At 41.4% G+C, this 16,802-nt stretch overlaps 1 protein-coding gene across 2 annotated transcripts in view; it reads right to left on the bottom strand.

Annotated features, from left to right (window-relative positions):
* Nucleotides 1-734: 734 nt before the first annotated feature.
* The window catches only part of METTL17 (methyltransferase like 17), a 48,819-nt gene continuing 32,751 nt past the window's right edge, over nucleotides 735-16,802 (bottom strand). For both annotated transcript variants that reach the window (XM_077461154.1, XM_077461155.1), the window contains 4 exons: nucleotides 4,550-4,600; nucleotides 3,800-3,892; nucleotides 3,516-3,703; nucleotides 735-1,324 (listed from right to left, as the gene is read on the bottom strand). In XM_077461154.1, coding sequence (XP_077317280.1) covers nucleotides 1,210-1,324; nucleotides 3,516-3,703; nucleotides 3,800-3,892; nucleotides 4,550-4,600 — 447 coding nt within the window. In that variant the 3' untranslated portion in view covers nucleotides 735-1,209. The remainder of the gene's footprint in view (nucleotides 1,325-3,515; nucleotides 3,704-3,799; nucleotides 3,893-4,549; nucleotides 4,601-16,802) is intronic.

Here is a 16,802-nt window from a genome sequence, read left to right on the forward strand (position 1 = left end):
GACTCATCAGACAAGGCAATGTTTTTCCAATCTTCTATTGTCCAAATTTGGTGAGCCTGTGTGAACTGTAGCCTCAGTTTCCTGTTCTTATCCGATAGGCATGGCACTCTGTGTGGTCTTCTGCTGCTGTAGCCCATCTGCAGTAAATTTTGATGTGTTATGCATTCAGAGATGGCGTTCTGCATACCTTGGTTGTAACGAGTGATTATTTGCATTACTGTTGTCTATAATTTCAAACCAGTCTGCCCATCCTCCTCTGACCTCAACAAGGCATGTTCGTCAACACAACTGCCGCTCACTGAATTTTCTCAGTTTCAGCCATTCTCTGTAAACTCTAGAGATGGTTGTGCCTGAAAATCCGAGTAGATCAGTAGTTTTTGAAATACTGAGAGCAGCCTGTCTGGCACCAACAACAAAGTCACTTAAAGCCCCTTTCTTCCCCATTCTGATGCTTGTTTTGAACTTCAACAAGTCACCTTCACCACGTTTAAATGCCTTAATGCCCTCTCTCTCATATTGGTATTGGGACAAAGACATCTCTCCAATTCTATTGCATTAAGCAGGCCAGTAACCTGGGTGTAAAGCTCTCCTCCAGAAAAGGATTAAACTTAGGAAGTTCAGTGTGTTATGATACAGTGCACTTAAATTCATTACAGTAATGCACCGATATGAATACCAAATTATTATATACTGTTGCTTCTATGTACTAAATGCTGAGAGATTTAAAAGAAAAACACGTTAATATCAATTTAATATCAAGAGTCTGATTTCCTGGGAAAAAGTTTGTTTACAAATCTCCAGAAGTTATATTCCTTCAGAAAAACACATTTCTTATAACAGAAATTTTGAAGGCAGCATGAAATATTTTGTTTGCACCTCAATGAGCTCATATGTGCTCAACTGCCACAAGTACAACTGTAGACAATAATAGGTACACGTTGTCATTTCCTCCAGCAGGGGGAGGAAGAGAAGCGTTATCTGTTGTGCATATACACCATGCCAAGGAACATTCTTCATTATGGAAAAAAAATAAAAAATCTTCTAGTAGTGTTCCAACTGAGAAAAATAAGTCAACAGTTTTCAGTAATCTGTTGCAGCTTGATATAAATATATAGAGGATGGTCTCAGAGGATCTTGAAAGTGACAGTTCTTTGCAAATTGAAGGTCTTCTAAAAAAAGTACTTCTAAGAGTACTTTCCCCCCTCACTATCATGAATCATTGGTCTTCTCATTTTCGGACTTGCCAGGATCAGAACTTGAGGGAGAAATCTGTTGCGGTAGACGGTCCCCCCATTCACATGTCCTAGCACAGCGGTATAGATCCCTAAGAATCAATAACAATATTAAAAAAAAAAAAAAAAAAAAAAAAAAAAAAGAAGTGTTACTAAAGGCCATATTTTTTTATTATTATGTTACTTACCTGCACAGAGCGATCCCAAGCCTCCGGTTCTTAGGTTCCCTGCTGGCAATATACACTCATACTCTTTAGTGTTTGCACCCATAGCAAGCGCTTACTATGGGGCAGTTGTGCAGGCTTGCTCCCAAACCATGCTATGTGGCCATAGATACGTAGAGCACAGCTCGGCCCTGCCATCTACTAAACCCAAACAGTAAAATCTGTGTTTATGCAGTAAAGCATGTTACACTCACTGTGGAACCTAAGGGGTTAATCCTCTGCATTGTGTAAAAAGGCCGTTTGATCCTGTATGCACAGATTCTCCCCCACAGATAGAAGTCACAAGACTGCTATATACCACTGATGAGAAAAAGGTATTTAGTAGGGGGTGTTGAAAATAATTGTATAGTCGACAGGATTGAGCTTTGAACGATTCTGCATCAACGCATTAATTATGTCATCGGCCCCTGTCAGAGTCCTCCCCTCCCTCCATACCAAATGTGTCACACAGAACGAGGATCTCCCACTGTAACCCGAAGCTTGGATCTGTCATGCCACATGGCCGCTCTAACAAAGTCCTGGCTCCTATGTTAGATGGCACACTGATCTAATGTCAGAAAATTGAATCCGTGTGATGTATATTATAGGAGCCGGGAATTTGTCAACAGTGGGCACCAGGCAATTCAAATTCAAGCTCTGTGTCACAACAGGAGATCTCTGCTGTGTGTGATCCAGGCATTGGTATTGCTGTACTGATGGGCATATATAAGGCTCCATTGATGGGCACTGATAGGCTGCACTGCTGGGTTTTTGATGAAAACCATGGGCAGTAATTGTGATGCATTGTGGAATCTAAGAGAATCATTGATCGGAGAATCATAATCGAATCACGAGACCAGTGAAGATGCACACCCCTAGTATCGAGCAGTTGCTGCCTCCATGTCCAGTAAGGAGAGAGAAAAAAAGAGCGCACATCTCTGCTCTCAGGCACATAACTGGATTGATAGAGATCAGGCATATGCATGTTTAAGGGGGAGCTAATCTTGGAAGGTATTTTACCTTAAAAAAATAGAACTTTATTCAGAAAATGAGGTCTAGAACAAGTCAGGCTGGCCCCTTTCACAGGTATAGCTATGTAAAAATAGGTGCCTATATGGTTTAAAATCCAGTGGTGGAAGGAAATAAAATCAAATCATCTAAGGCCTTCTTAAAGTTTCTGTTCGCTTTCCTCTTTATAATTGCACCAATACATAGAATCAATCAAGGAAAATGCACACATTTTTAAATTACAGAAAGTGATATATGGTTTTTGAGACCAAGGAGAGGGGGAGAGTTTCCAATAAGTAAGTGACTGCTCTTGGCTTCAATAAAGATGATAGGCTACCTCAAGAAGAAACAGGAGCCATGCTAGAGGCAACGTACAACACATTTTGGTAGCATAGTTATTAATTCAGAATGTATGTGCTTTTGTTTAAAAAAAAAAAAAAAAAAAAAAAAAACACACACAACACATCAATCATCATCATCAAACTGTTCTAGGTAAAGTTCTGCTTTAATGCCGAGAATCCATTAAGGTTACAAAAATATTTAGCCTTTAGACCCCTTTCACACTGGGGCCGCGGGTCCATTAGCGGTAAAGCTCCGCTAGTTTTAGCGGTGCACTTTTAACGTCAGCTAGCGGCCAAGAGTTAATAGTGCCCGTTTTGCAGCATTGCCAAATCATTTCCAGGGGCGGTGTATACACCGCCACCCCCCCCCCCCCCCCCCATCGTCCAAAGATGCCGCTTTCAGGACTTTTCCCCTCTCCTGCAAGCACACAGCCACACTGTGAAAGCCCTCTGGCTTTCACACTGGGGTGGCTTGAGAGGTGCTTTACAGGCACTATTTTTAGCGCTAAAATGCCTGAAAAGCGGTCTAACAGCCAATTTAACATTATGAATTAAAGTGAAGTTGGTGCACTGTGCTCATCATAATTTCAAAATCCAAGTTTTCCTAAAGCTATGAAAAAGATTAAATGCTACACAGATGATTTCAGGATTTTCAACAGGTGGAAATAAGAACAGAGCAGGTAAAGAAAGTATCAAATAATCATCTATAAGTATAGAGTCATGAAACGTACTTTCCATTTCTTTGGGAAGTTATGACATCACGGTGTAGCTTCCCATCAGAGCCACATGTGTGGCAGTGCACATGGCGCGGTCTTCGCAGCACAGGTCCAATCACACGTGGCCACTGGTTGCCAATTTCACCAACGGTGCCACGGGAAATCACCAGAAAAGAAAACTTCTCCCAGCGCTGTGATGGATTCTATAGTTAAAATAAAAAATTATATACAAAATCAAGAAACAAACAAACTAAAAACGTATAGGAAAAAATTATAAGCACAGAGTTTGGTGTTCTCACCCATCTCAGTGGTAATGACTGGTACTGCTGCACAAAATTACAGGGTATCTTGTAATTTTCAGTTAGTCTTGGACATTCCAGTTGATGAGGGCACTGGCAAAGAGTTATAAAAAGAAAGTGAGGTGATCGCTTGGTTCAAACCCAGAATCCTAGAATTAGCCAAGAGGCGCTTTAACATCATCCCTTGTGAAATCTGGCAGTACAGTGACTCGGCAGCTTGCGGGTTACCGTTTCAAATCTCTGTCAGGCCACCATTTGCATGTTGTGCTTGTTTGGATTTTCTCCAGGTACTCTGGTTTCCTCCCACATTCCAATGCAGTTAGGTTAATGGGCTCCTCTTTAAATTGGCCCTAGTTTGTGTGCATGCATGTGAAATAATGTATATTATGTAAAGCACCGTGTAAATTGTCAGCCCTATATAAATATTTGTAATAAATGTGAAAAATCTGTTATTGTTCATGTGGTCACTATGTCAGCCATGAAATAGTTAACATTCAGGCAGGTTGGAGGTTTCAATGAGAAAATAAAAGCCTTCAACTGTCACTTTCAGGCTGCAGTGACATATATTCTATGCAATATGTTTAATACTTGTAATTGTCAGATACAATGACAGCATTAAAAGATGACATACGTTTAAAAATTAGGGAAAAAAAAAAAATAAAAATGTAAAAAATGTATTTCACTCACAATGAATTTTGGGTACTTCCCCAAATACATGCACAAGCAGTATTGTATCAAGGCATATCTTACCGGAGCAAAAATATATGCTGGCCGATGGTCCCAAAGTTGTGTGTCACCACCCTGTACCAAAACAGAAAATTAGTGATATTGCGAATACAGCAAGAAAAACAAAAAACAAAAACAAACCCCCCCCCCCCCCCCCACACACACACACACACACACACACACACACACGTTATGATCTGATAGCTGTATTACCAGGAATGCTCCAGGAAAGGTCACAAAGTTTAGGATCTTCCTCTTATAGAAAACAGAAGTACAGAGAGAAGTTAAAAGTTCCCACCACTACTACCTTTCAGTTTTACCAAAGATGAACTGAAAGGCAAGCAGAACCACGCATATATGAAATAAGAATCTTAGGATGGATAACATACTGTCCTGGAGGATTCTTGGAAAAGGAGTTATCAGGTAATAAATACCATAGACGGCACAGACCAGGGGCTTAGAGACCCCTTCCGTCCACAGGAGGAGGAGGAGGGAGAAAGGAGGACGACACCACTTCCATAGATGACAGACCAGGGGCTGAGAGACCCCTTTTGCCCACTTCCTCCCTGCTCTTTCAGAGGATTACAAGGTGTCAGACCGCTGGCTGAGCTTAGGAGGGATAGAAGCTAGAGGTCTTACAAACAGGATGTCAGCAGGCAAAAACAGTTTTTCAGCAAGTTCAGCAGCCTATTAGAGGAACTACAGAGCTCAGAAGAACATGGATGGCAAACTTGGTGAAGGTAGGAGAGCAGTAACAAGGACGTAGAAACAAAAAATTGACCGGAGTTCTGCTCTTACCTATAGTTTCATAAGAGTAAAAGGATAAAATAATTCAAAGTAGAGGACTCCTTTTACTCTTATGAAACTATAGGTAGCATACTCTTGCCTTTCTTTCCTTTTTGTCCAGCAAATGTTCACCTTGTAATTTTCTACCTTTTATCATAGATTGTTGCACTTGTTTACTGCTCCTGATGAGTGGGAGTCCCCACAAAACGCGTAGAGCCTTAGCCTTATGCTACATCTCCAATATCATGTGATCTTGAGACTCTAATTAGCGATATTAATTTTATTATCACTTTTATTCTTATTTATTTTTCTCTACTTTATTTATTGATCTACCTTTTTTACTGATTACATGATCGTTGTTTATGAATATAATTACATTACCGTGTACCAATATTTCTATTACCCATAGAGTGGTTTTATATTTTACCATTATCAACTTAATCATGTTGTTCATGAATTATTACTACATAATTACTTTATATTAAGATAACTATTATTCTGTATTATCATTTTATATTTTTGGTTATGAAATATGTCATTATGTACAATAAATTACTCAGATCCTATTAAACCATATTATGTTATTTTCTTGATTTTACGTTTATATTTTTGGAGCCCACGATCACGTGATTTTAACTTTTATGTTCTTAGCTGCGCTTCATATAAAGTCCTAACATTCTCTTTGCCAGTGTTGTTACGGTCATGGCTGTTAAGGAGCAGGCAGCACCTAACCTGCCCACTGAAGCTCCCGAGATGCATCTCCCAGCCCTGTGCAAGCTCTCGCCATACCAGTAGCCTCAGCAGTAAAGGTGGGGGTAAGGAGAACCAAAAAAGGTAGAAAATCAGGGAAGGAGGCTGTAGTATAAAGTGACCCTTGGCACAAGGCCCCCTTGCCTGCTGATGCCAAAAAGGTCTGGAGAGGAACTCCCAGGCACCTCCTAGGTAAGAAAGAGTAAAACAAAAAACGGAAGTTGCTGTGCACGAGCTTGCAGAATTGCAGGAAACATGAGAACTGAAGGGTAGTAGTGAATTTAACTTCTCTCTGTGCTTGCGTTTCCTGTAGGAAGAGGAACCTGTGATTCTCATGTGATCATACTGGAGGTGGACTTTGGAAAGCTGGGTTAATCCATGCGACTAAAACAAAATGTATGCCCCATTTGGAGACTAAGGGGGTCATTTACTATGGTGCTGCAGCGCTAATTAGAGCTGATTACCATGAATTAGCGCTAAAACAGTATTCACTATAGCGCTGGTAAAAAAAAAAAAAAAAAATACAACCCTCCCAAAATTGAATTTACTATAGTTCCCTAAATAGCGCCCAAACCCTTACTCTGCTAAAACCTGGAGTAGTGCACATGGAAATAATGTTTCGAGCATAATTTCCTAAATGGTACTGAAATATTCAGTATATTAAAGATAATCTGCTTTTAAACTGCGTGAAAAAAGGTGATTTCTACACTGAAATAATCTTTTAAAAAGTCTAAGAGATAAAATCCCTGCTTTTTGTTAAACTAGGTGCCAACACAACTTAGCATGCTCAGACCTGCAAATAGCTACAGGGCGCTATAGTAAATACCAGAATGAGCACTGTGTTAAAGAGCATTTTTTGGATGTGAAAAAATAAATAAAATAAAATCGGTGCCATTATAGTCCAATGCAAGTTTTAGCCATTGATTCTAATGGCACAATTGTAACTTCCCAAAATAAATCATTTTAATGTTGAGATGAAATGCATCTTTCTCTGAAATAAAATTTTCCTTTGCAACATTGTCGCTTCTAACTTTAAATATTTTGTTTTTAAGAATGCTAGAAAAGTGGAATGTTTTGATAAAATATATTTTTCTCTGTCACTTTCACTTGCTACTCTCCATCTCACAACAATCTTTATCCAAACTCACACAGGTTCTTTACAAACCACAAACAATACCATTGCTGATGCAAATTTTAAAATATGAGTCACGATTTTTTTTTGTTTATCATTTCCAAATAATCATAAATTAGAGTCGAAAAAAATTGATATGTGTACCAACATCAGAAATCAAAAATGTAATTCCTAAACATTTGAGGGCAATATCACTATTCTAAACTCAGCCACAAAAGAACCACCAAATATGACAGAATAAATCAATACGAATAACGCTTGTAATTCCATCACCTGTATGTCCAAAGAAATGCGGTATTTATGTGTAGGAGGTTTTCACACGTGGCAACTCTGTGGCTTAGAGGTTAGAACTTCTGCTTAGCATCCCTGAGCGTCTGGGTCCAAACCCCAAACATGCTGCTTCATGTAGAGAAGTTGTCTCATCTCCCAGGTCCTAAAACTATGTCTAAAAAGTAGTATTTATGTGTATTTGATACACATAGCCAAGGGCTAACACAGTTGCAAATAGTATTATGTGTTCCTGCCCATCAGGTGCAATCACTTTAGACATACACAAAGACAGATTGAACGATACTGGGGGACGTGTACTTCTATTGGGTGTGTGTCAGTTTGCCAACAATACAACCTATCCTATCTGCAGTGGGGGGGGTTTGACCTGAGAAGGCCAGTTTTTTTTTGCTGCGATTCGTGGGGGGGGGGGGGGGGGAGGAATGAGATTGTTCATCTTGACAAAACGCCCAACTAGGGCTGTTTGCGTGCGAAAATTCTTGTAAAAATGTTTCCATCAAAAGTGGATGTGGCCATGCTGTAAATTTTGTTCCTGTCTGACCACCTACTCTTTGATCTCATTGCTTAATCATGTACACAGAAATGCAGCTTCCAGCAGTACATGGTCACCTATGTTATGTGTGTGGATTGTGGGCGTTATATATTTTGAATATATGTCTTTTTTTCAATATTATGTTGGAATGCTTTGTAAGAATGACTGCCAAGTATGTTTCTATAATCTTTCAGATAAAAATGATGTATGCTGGTGGGCGAGTTGTAGTATGAAATGTTACCCGTTATACATGGAAAGTAAAGCTGTGTCCACTCTAAGGTTTAGACACATTTTAGATTGTAAGCTCCTATGAGCAGGGCCCTTAAAACCCAATTGTTAACATTTTTGCTAAATGAAGCACCATGTGTCCTGTAGAATTTTTTTTTTTTAACCACTTGCTTACTGGGCACTTAAACCCCCCTCAGTCCCAGACCAATTTTCAGCTTTCAGCGCTGATGCACTTTGAATGACAATTGCGCGGGCATACAACACTGTACCCAAATGAAATTTTTATCATTTTTTTCCCACAAATAGAGCTTTCTTTTGGTGGTATTTAATTACAGCTGGGAGTTTTATTTTTTGCTAAACAAACAAAAAAAGATGCAAAAAAAAAAAAAAAATCATGTTTGTTATAAAATTTTGCAAACAGGTCATTTTTCTCCATTGAAGTGCGCTGATGAGGCGGCACTGATAGGCTGCACTGGTGGGCACTGATAGGCATAGTTAAGGCGGCACTAATAGGCACAGATAAGGTGGCACCGATAGGCACAGATAAGGCAGTACTGATGGGCACAGATAAGGCGGCACTGATGGGCAAAGATGGGCACGGATGGGTGGCTCTAAGGGGCACTGATAGGTACCACTGATGGGCACTGATAGGTGGCACTGCTGGGCACTGGTAGATGACCCTGATGTGCACGGATATGTGGCACTGGGGTGCAGCACCGTTGAGGCAGATTGTGGGCACTGCTGGGTGGCACTGACAGGGGGCACTTATGTTTTATTAAGGTGGCACTGGCAGGGCTGGCCGTGATCGGGACTGATGTCCCGATCACGGCCGCCGGTGATCGGCTCTTTTTTTTTTCTCCTCGTGCTGTCAGCGCGAGGAGGAATAATAGCCGATTACCGGCTCCGTTGCATCACATGATCAGCTGTCATTGGCTGACAGCTGATCACGTGATAAGGGGTCGGGATCGACCCCTTGCTCGGATCAGTGATCAGGCGAGTCTCATAGACTCGCCGATCACAGAGCGCGCCGCGCGCGCCCCTCAGGGGGCGCGCAGGCCGCTCGTGCACGGGACGACGTCAATAGACGTCGTCCCGGCAAAGGATGTCCGCGCTGTAGCCGTCATTCGGCTATAGCGCGGATCTCAAGTGGTTAAGCTAGTAAATGAATGTACATAAAATTGTTTCTGCTGCCAAAACAAAAAGTACATTGAGCTGTTCACCCCCCCCCCCCTTTTTAATTAGTTTTATGGGTGGTGGTTTTGGGGAAGTGCAATATCTTTCTTTTATACCTTATAATTTCTATATGTATTTGTGCACCAAAATAATCTCTTCTGTACACCTGCAAGTATAAAGATTGCACCTTTATCATTTAACAGATGTGGAGAATTGCAGGTAATTAATTCAGCTGGTGGATAGGCAGTATTGTATGTGTCAGCCCTGGTTCACACTGGTGCGATTTGACATGTCAAATTGGCAGCAATTGCACGGTTCTAATTGGTGCAGAGCCGCAATTTCCAAAAGTAGTTTCTCTACTACTTTTTGGTGACTTTGGGGTGAGATTTTTTATTGACAACAGTCAGAAACCTGCACAGAAGTCTCTAAAATTGCCCCTGCAGTCGGGACCAACATGCGGGAATGGAATTGTGAGAGTTCAGCTGAACTCGCACGATTTCCTCTCGCTGTCAGTGTGAACCAGGGCTCAAACTGGGCCTTTGTCTTTAATTCACTTGCTGCTATCCCAGGAACACCATTTCTTATCGAACACCCTTAAGTTTACCTTCAAATATCTTATGTAAAGATACAGATGCCATATCTGCAAACAAAAAAAATATATATATATATTCTAATCGTGGTTGCAATCAAGAGTGTGGTTTCACCTTCTGACCTGGAAATTAGTCATTGTAATCACCTGGAAGTTCCTGTGCTGGTCAGGATCTCCATCTAGATGGTCCCTCTTTAGCAAAGAGGAGGTGCTGCTCATTTGCCAGGTAAGTGTATATGGATATGAAATTTAAAAAGGGGAGTTCTGGCCACTTTAAAAATAAAGTCAGCAGCTACAAACACTGTAGCTGCTGACTTTTAAACTTTCTTTATTTAGATCACATGAGTCCAGAGGGGTGGAACAATTACGGGGAGCAAAGACATTCATTTCTCACATAGATATATCTTATATCCTATAGAGCATATTCCATTTTCCTCTTTTATATAAATAAAACCAAATTATTTCATTTACACATTGCATATTCCAATTTATGTATATTATCTATCTATTCCATTCTTATCCATTATAATTCTTATTTCCCCCAGTTATAACTCCCCCAGACTTCCCTCATCTTTTATCTATTTTCCCATTGCCCCAACTAACGGAAAAAAAAAAAAAAAAAAAAAAAAAAACAACATCATCATTGTTTACCCCCATCCCCCACCCCTCCCTCCTCCTCACCCTCTCCTCTATCTCCTCACCCCCCCACAAGAGACAAGTACTTCCCAGCCCCCATAGGGGGGTTCAAACGCATTCAAGTACGTGCGGACTCACTCCTCTGCTATGTTCCCCATCAGATTCTTCCCTTCCTCAGAATTCATAAATGAGTTCCAAGATCTCCAAGTTTCATCATATTGATCCTTTCTATCTTGGGCAGAGAGAACTAAGTCCTCTATGGCACCTACGTTTCTTACTCTATTTAGCCACATTGCAATTGAAGGTGGTCTGGGGTCTTTCCATCTGAGTGCAATTCCTACCTTAGCTGCATTAACTAGATGGCATATCACCGATTTCCTATATGTTTGTAAAGGTATTTCTGTGCAGTGAAGCAAAAAAAAAAAAAAGGCCGGGTCTTCTGGGATCTGGTATGATGTAAATTTTTAAGAGATCTTTTGTACTTCTAGCCAATATTGTCTTATCTTAGGGCATTGCCAAAATATATGCATCAAAGTCCCCCGTTCCTTTTTACACCGCCAACAACGGTCAGAAGCCTCTGGAAAGAACTTACAGAGTTTTGACGGGGTATAATACCACTGCGTCAATATCTTGTAATTAGATTCCTGAGTCCGCGAACAGATCGATGAGTTCAATGTCAGATATATAATCTTCTGCCATTGTGTGGGTGAAAAAGTCTTTCCCAGGTCTTTCTCCCATTTCTCAATTCCAGGCATTTTAAAACCTTCTGGAGGGGCATTCAGCAATTCATACATCTTAGAGATTACCCGTGAAAGGGGCTCTTTCTCCTCAAAATATATCTCAAACTTTGTCAGTTGTCTTTGATAGTTCGTCGCCGGTCCTAATGTTTGAAAAAAATGTTGCAACTGTAATGCCTCCCAAAAATGTATTTCATAGCGACCTCCTTGTTGCGTCAATGTGGCAATCGAAGGCCATGTTTTCAATTGTAGAAAGTGCGATGCTTGGGTATAGCCCCTTTCTATAAGTCCCTGAAATGCTCCTGGTTCCATTCCCGCAACGTTGGACCTATAAGTGGGTGTTTTTTAAGCAATTCTGGTAATGTTGTATAACACCAGATTGCTCTGCGTAGGGGTATTGAACTGCATTTTTGTTCTATTTCTATCCATAATTTAGATTCTGTATGTCTACACCAGTCTATCACTCTGCCAATGTGTACTGCCTGGTAATATTTAAACATATCTGGTACTGCCAGGCCGCCGTAACGTTTAGGAGCTCTCATGATGTTTCTATTGATCCTTGGTCGTTTGTTTGCCCATATAAATTTAGTGAAAAGAGTATCTATCTGGCGGAAAAAAGGTGTTGGAATATCTATAGGTAAGGTCTGAAATAGATATAACAGTTTTGGCAGTATGTTCATTTTTATAATATTACATCTGGCAAACCACGAGTGTAATCCCTGTTTCCATTTGTCGAATAGTACCTGAATTACCTGTAGTAACGGGGGGAAATTTACTGTAAAAGTCTTTTCCATCTTATCTGGTATATATGTACCTAAATACTTAAGTGCTACATTCACCCATTTAAAGCTATAATTAGGCCGTATAGTCTGTTGTACCCCTATAGGCAGAGCTACCCCCATTGCCTCCGATTTTGTATAATTTTTAGATTTGATATCTCCCCATATCTTACAATTTCCTCCATAAGGTTTGGTAAGGAGATGTGTGGTCTGGATAGGGAAAACAAAAGGTCATCCGCATATGCTGATATTTTGTAGTTATGCCCCCCTATTTGGAGTCCCTGGATATCCGGGTTTTGTCTGATTTTATTCAATAGTGGTTCTAATGAAAGGACAAACAATAGGGGTGAGAGAGGGCAGCCCTGGCGGGTTCCATTTGAGATCTTAAATGGTTCTGAAAAAACTCCATTTACCTTCACTAAAGCCTGTGGGGAGGCATATATCCCAGCAATCCACCGTAGCATACCCTCTCCCACCCCCATGTGTCTTAATACCGCGAACATAAATCTCCAATTGACTCGGTCAAATGCCTTTTCTGCATCCGTACTTAAGACACTCTGGGTTTTTGTTTGGTTGGAAAAGTGTACCAAGTTTAATACTTTGATTACGTTATCTCTCGCTTCACGCGAGGGGGATGAACCCTACTTGGTCCAAATGTACCAGCTGATGTAAGTGCGATTGTAGACGGGAGGCCAATATTTTAGTGAAAAGTTTTAAATCCACGTTTAGCAATGAGATCGGCCGGTAACTGCCGCACTCCGCCGGGTCCTTCCCTTCCCGGAGGGAGCAACCCCTTTTAGCTAAAAAAAAAAAAAAAAGGAGGCCATAATAGAGAGGCATCCCGTCCGAATCCCATATCTTCCCTTCTATTTAAAGTGAGATTGTCCTTTCTCTTGTCAGTCCATCTTTTTCTGGAATACATGGTCTCCCTTCTCTACTAGCGACCTTATTTCTTAAGGTGTTTACTATTGGCTGCAACCAGTTCTGTATCCCAAACGTCTCCACTTCAAGGAAGGCAAATAACTCCGGGGAGTTCCGACGGGTATCGCAAGGTAAATGTCTGAGTTTTTTTTATAATTAATGCGATGGGGTAACCCCACCTATAGGACCCCCCCCATCTTGATTTTATCCAAAAGTGGGCGCAACATTGCCCTATGCTGCAGGGTGGCCCGTGAGAGATCAGGCAGTATTTTCACCAAGGCCCCGTCCTGTTCTAAATCTCCACTTTCCCAAGCCTTACGGCTTATTAACTCCTTCTGTGCAAAACGGAAGAAACTACATCACACATCCCTTGGTCTATTTGCGTTTGTCGCCGGGGGACCCGGGGCTCTATGCACTCTTTCAAATTCCAAAGGTTGAGAGAGGGGACCAGCTAATTTTTCACATATTGAAGAAATTGTAGCCTGCAGCATATCCCGTCCTATAGCCTCCGGGATCCCCCTAAACCGTAAGTTCTGACGTCTACTACGGTCTTCTAACTCTTCCAGCCGTAATTGCATAGCAGAGACCTGGGAGGATTGTACATTCTGTACCCGTTCTAGATGGTAAACTCGGTTTTCCAGGGAGGACCATGCGGTCTCCCCACTCACCAGTCTCTCTGTCAGCTGCTGAACTTCTGCCTGTACTGCCTTGAGCTCTCTGCGGTGCATCTCCTCCAAACGGGCCACCATCGCCTCCATGTCCGTTCGAGTTGGTAATGCCAGCAGGTCTGCACGGGTAGGGAGAGCTTGTAGTAATGTTCTCAGGTCCAGCTCTCCCACTCTCCCTCCTTTCTGTCCCTCGTGTTCAGCATGTTGTTCCTCCATGTCACACTCTGCTGATACAGTGGAGGAAGACCACACCGGCTCTCTCACTTCCTGGTGTGTCACGTGCACCGCTCGTCCCTCAGCGTTCTCTGTATCAGGCTCTGCTTGTCTCCGTGAGGCTCGTGTACGGGGGAAAAAACAATTCAATCTCAGGCTGTGCTGTCTGTCTCCTCTGCCTCTCTCTTCTATTCATCCCCGTGCAGGTTACTGCATGTAGGCTACCGCCTCATGGCTTAGCACTCCAGGTAATCAATCACCGTCTAATGACCAGGTGGAGGGTCAGGGCTCCCAGAGCGTGTGTCTCACTCCTCCACCATCTCCAAGCTCCACCCCAGCTGCTGACTTTTAATAAGGACACTTACCTGTCCAACGATCCCGCGATGTCGGCCACCTCAAAGCCGATCCCGTCCATCGGCTCCTCCATCCTAAAGAAGGAAAACAGGCAGCGGAGCCTTGAGGCTTCACTGCCCGTTTCCTACTGCTCATGCACGAGTCGTGCAGCGCTTTGTCAATGACACACACACACACACGTCCCAGAAGGCAACGGGGACACTCACAGAAGAGGAGGAAGAGCCGTGGATTAGAAAGACGAAGATCAGGAAGACTGCCTAGCAACAGCGTTTCAGGCAAGTGAAAAAAACTTTTTTTTTTTTTTATATTTATGCAATTTTTTGTTTTGGTTGGCCCTCCACTTTAAAATGTATCCCCACAAGATGGAATGGTGGATACAGATGGGTATGGAGTTTGCCAACGTCCTAATTATATTGTAAAATGTATTCAAAAGAAGGAAACATGGACTTTAGAGGCACATCTGTAGTGTTGAAATACAAAAATAAATTGTATTAATCTTTAAAAAAAACTTACATTATTAACATGACATGTTAAAAACAAAACATGGTGTTTGGTCTAAACAACGCTCACACCACCTACCACAACCATTACCACAGTGAAACAGATTGATCAATAAGGGAGACATAGTGAAGAAAACTCCACGTTACAGACCCTTAAAGTGGTTGTAAACCCTCCCCCACAACTTTGTCCCATGTAAATCAGTATAAAAAAACCCTAATGAACACTGCTTGTAGATATCTCCTTACTTGCTTAGTATGGTTGTAATCCTTGTTGTTCTGTAGAATGAAGTCACTGAGCATGCCCAGATCTCCCCTGATTTAAGGCACACTCTGTCTTATCTATCTGTTCTCAGGACTTCCTGCGGCACAACACTGAACTCTGCTAATCACTCAGGGCTTCCTCCTACACACCATGTGACCTCACATACAGTCTAAACTTGGCCATTACTGCAGTCTTATCAGCTTCAGCTGATAAGTCTGACAAAGGCAAAACATTAGACATCGGCACAAGTAAATACTATGAAATAAACAAGTAAGCTATGAACAGGGAAACAGGGTTCCCATAGAAACGTTGGATTGAGAAGGAGGCTTGGTTAACAGTACAGGAAGTGCTCAATGTAAGGGCGGAAATACACTCCACTGTGGACTCAGAAAACAATACTTAAGATGGCGCTGCCTAACCCCTGGAAACAAGTTTTTTTAAAGTTTCTTTAAACAGTAAGTAATATGCAATTTGGGCTGGATTACAGTGGCTATAGTCCGATAATGACATATTATAATGGCCTAAATGAAAATCAGCAAAGTGGGAGAGTTTACTTCCTCTTTAGCTTGCAATGGCGCATAGTATACGAAACAGTTTAGCATGACTTAAGCAACAGAGCGGGGGGGGGGGGGGGGGTAAATCAACCATATCCTCAATAGCCAAACTAGGGAAATTTAAACCAGGCACTAGTACCATACACATGGAAAGGGGAAGCCCAATATGAACTATTCCTATGCAAGGTCCACCTTTAAGTGTAGGGGGCCAGTAGAGCTCCAACAGTGTTAAGGCCAGAGCCAGTAAATGTGACGAAGACCCACCGTCCGTATCTCTCCAGACAGAGTGAATCTGTCTATTTCAACACTACAGCTGTGCCTCTGAAGTTAGTTTCCTTCATTTGAATACATTTTGCAAGTGTAGATATACAGTGCCTTGCGAAAGTATTCGGCCCCCTTGAACTTTTCAACCTTTTGCCACATTTCAGGCTTCAAACATAAAGATATAAAATTAATTTTTTGTGAAGAATCACCAACAAGTGGGACACAATTGTGAAGTGGAACGAAATCTATTGGATATTTTAAACTTTTTTAGCAAATAAACTGAAAAGTGGTGCGTTCAAAATTATTCGGCCCTTTACTTTCAGTGCAGCAACTCACTCCAGAAGTTCAGCGAGGATCTCTGAATGATCCAATGTTGTCCTAAATGACTGATGGTGATAAATAGAATCCACCTGTGTGTAAATCAAGTCTCTGTATAAATGCACCTGCTCTGTGATAGTCTCAGGGTTCTGTTGAAAGCGCAGAGAGCATCATGAAGACCAAGGAACACACCAGGCAGGTCCGTAATACTGTTGTGGAGAAGTTTAAAGCCGGATTTGGATACAAAAAGATTTCCCAAGCTTTAAACATCCCAAGGAGCACTGTGTAAGCGATCATTTTGAAATGGGAGTTTTAGACCACTGTAGGGCTGCAACTAACGATTATTTTCATAATCGATTAGTTGGCCGATTATTGTTTCGATTAATACCTTTTTTTTTTTTTTTTTTTTTTAAGGTTAACTTTGCTGCGATTTGTATTTTTACATTTTTTTGCCCAATTTGTTGTTGGGCAGATTCAAAAACACAAATTGCCGCAAAAACATATTACATGCTTTTCTGCAGCTTCTCCATTGAAGTATATTGAACCAAAATAGCACTGTTTTTTTTTTTTTTTTTTTAAACACAAAAGTACCT

The sequence above is a fragment of the Lithobates pipiens genome, unplaced genomic scaffold (assembly GCF_037356315.1).
Source record: "Lithobates pipiens isolate NorthernLeopardFrog02 unplaced genomic scaffold, aLitPip1_a1.2 Scaffold_3, whole genome shotgun sequence".
NCBI classification, from domain to species: Eukaryota; Metazoa; Chordata; class Amphibia; order Anura; family Ranidae; genus Lithobates; species Lithobates pipiens.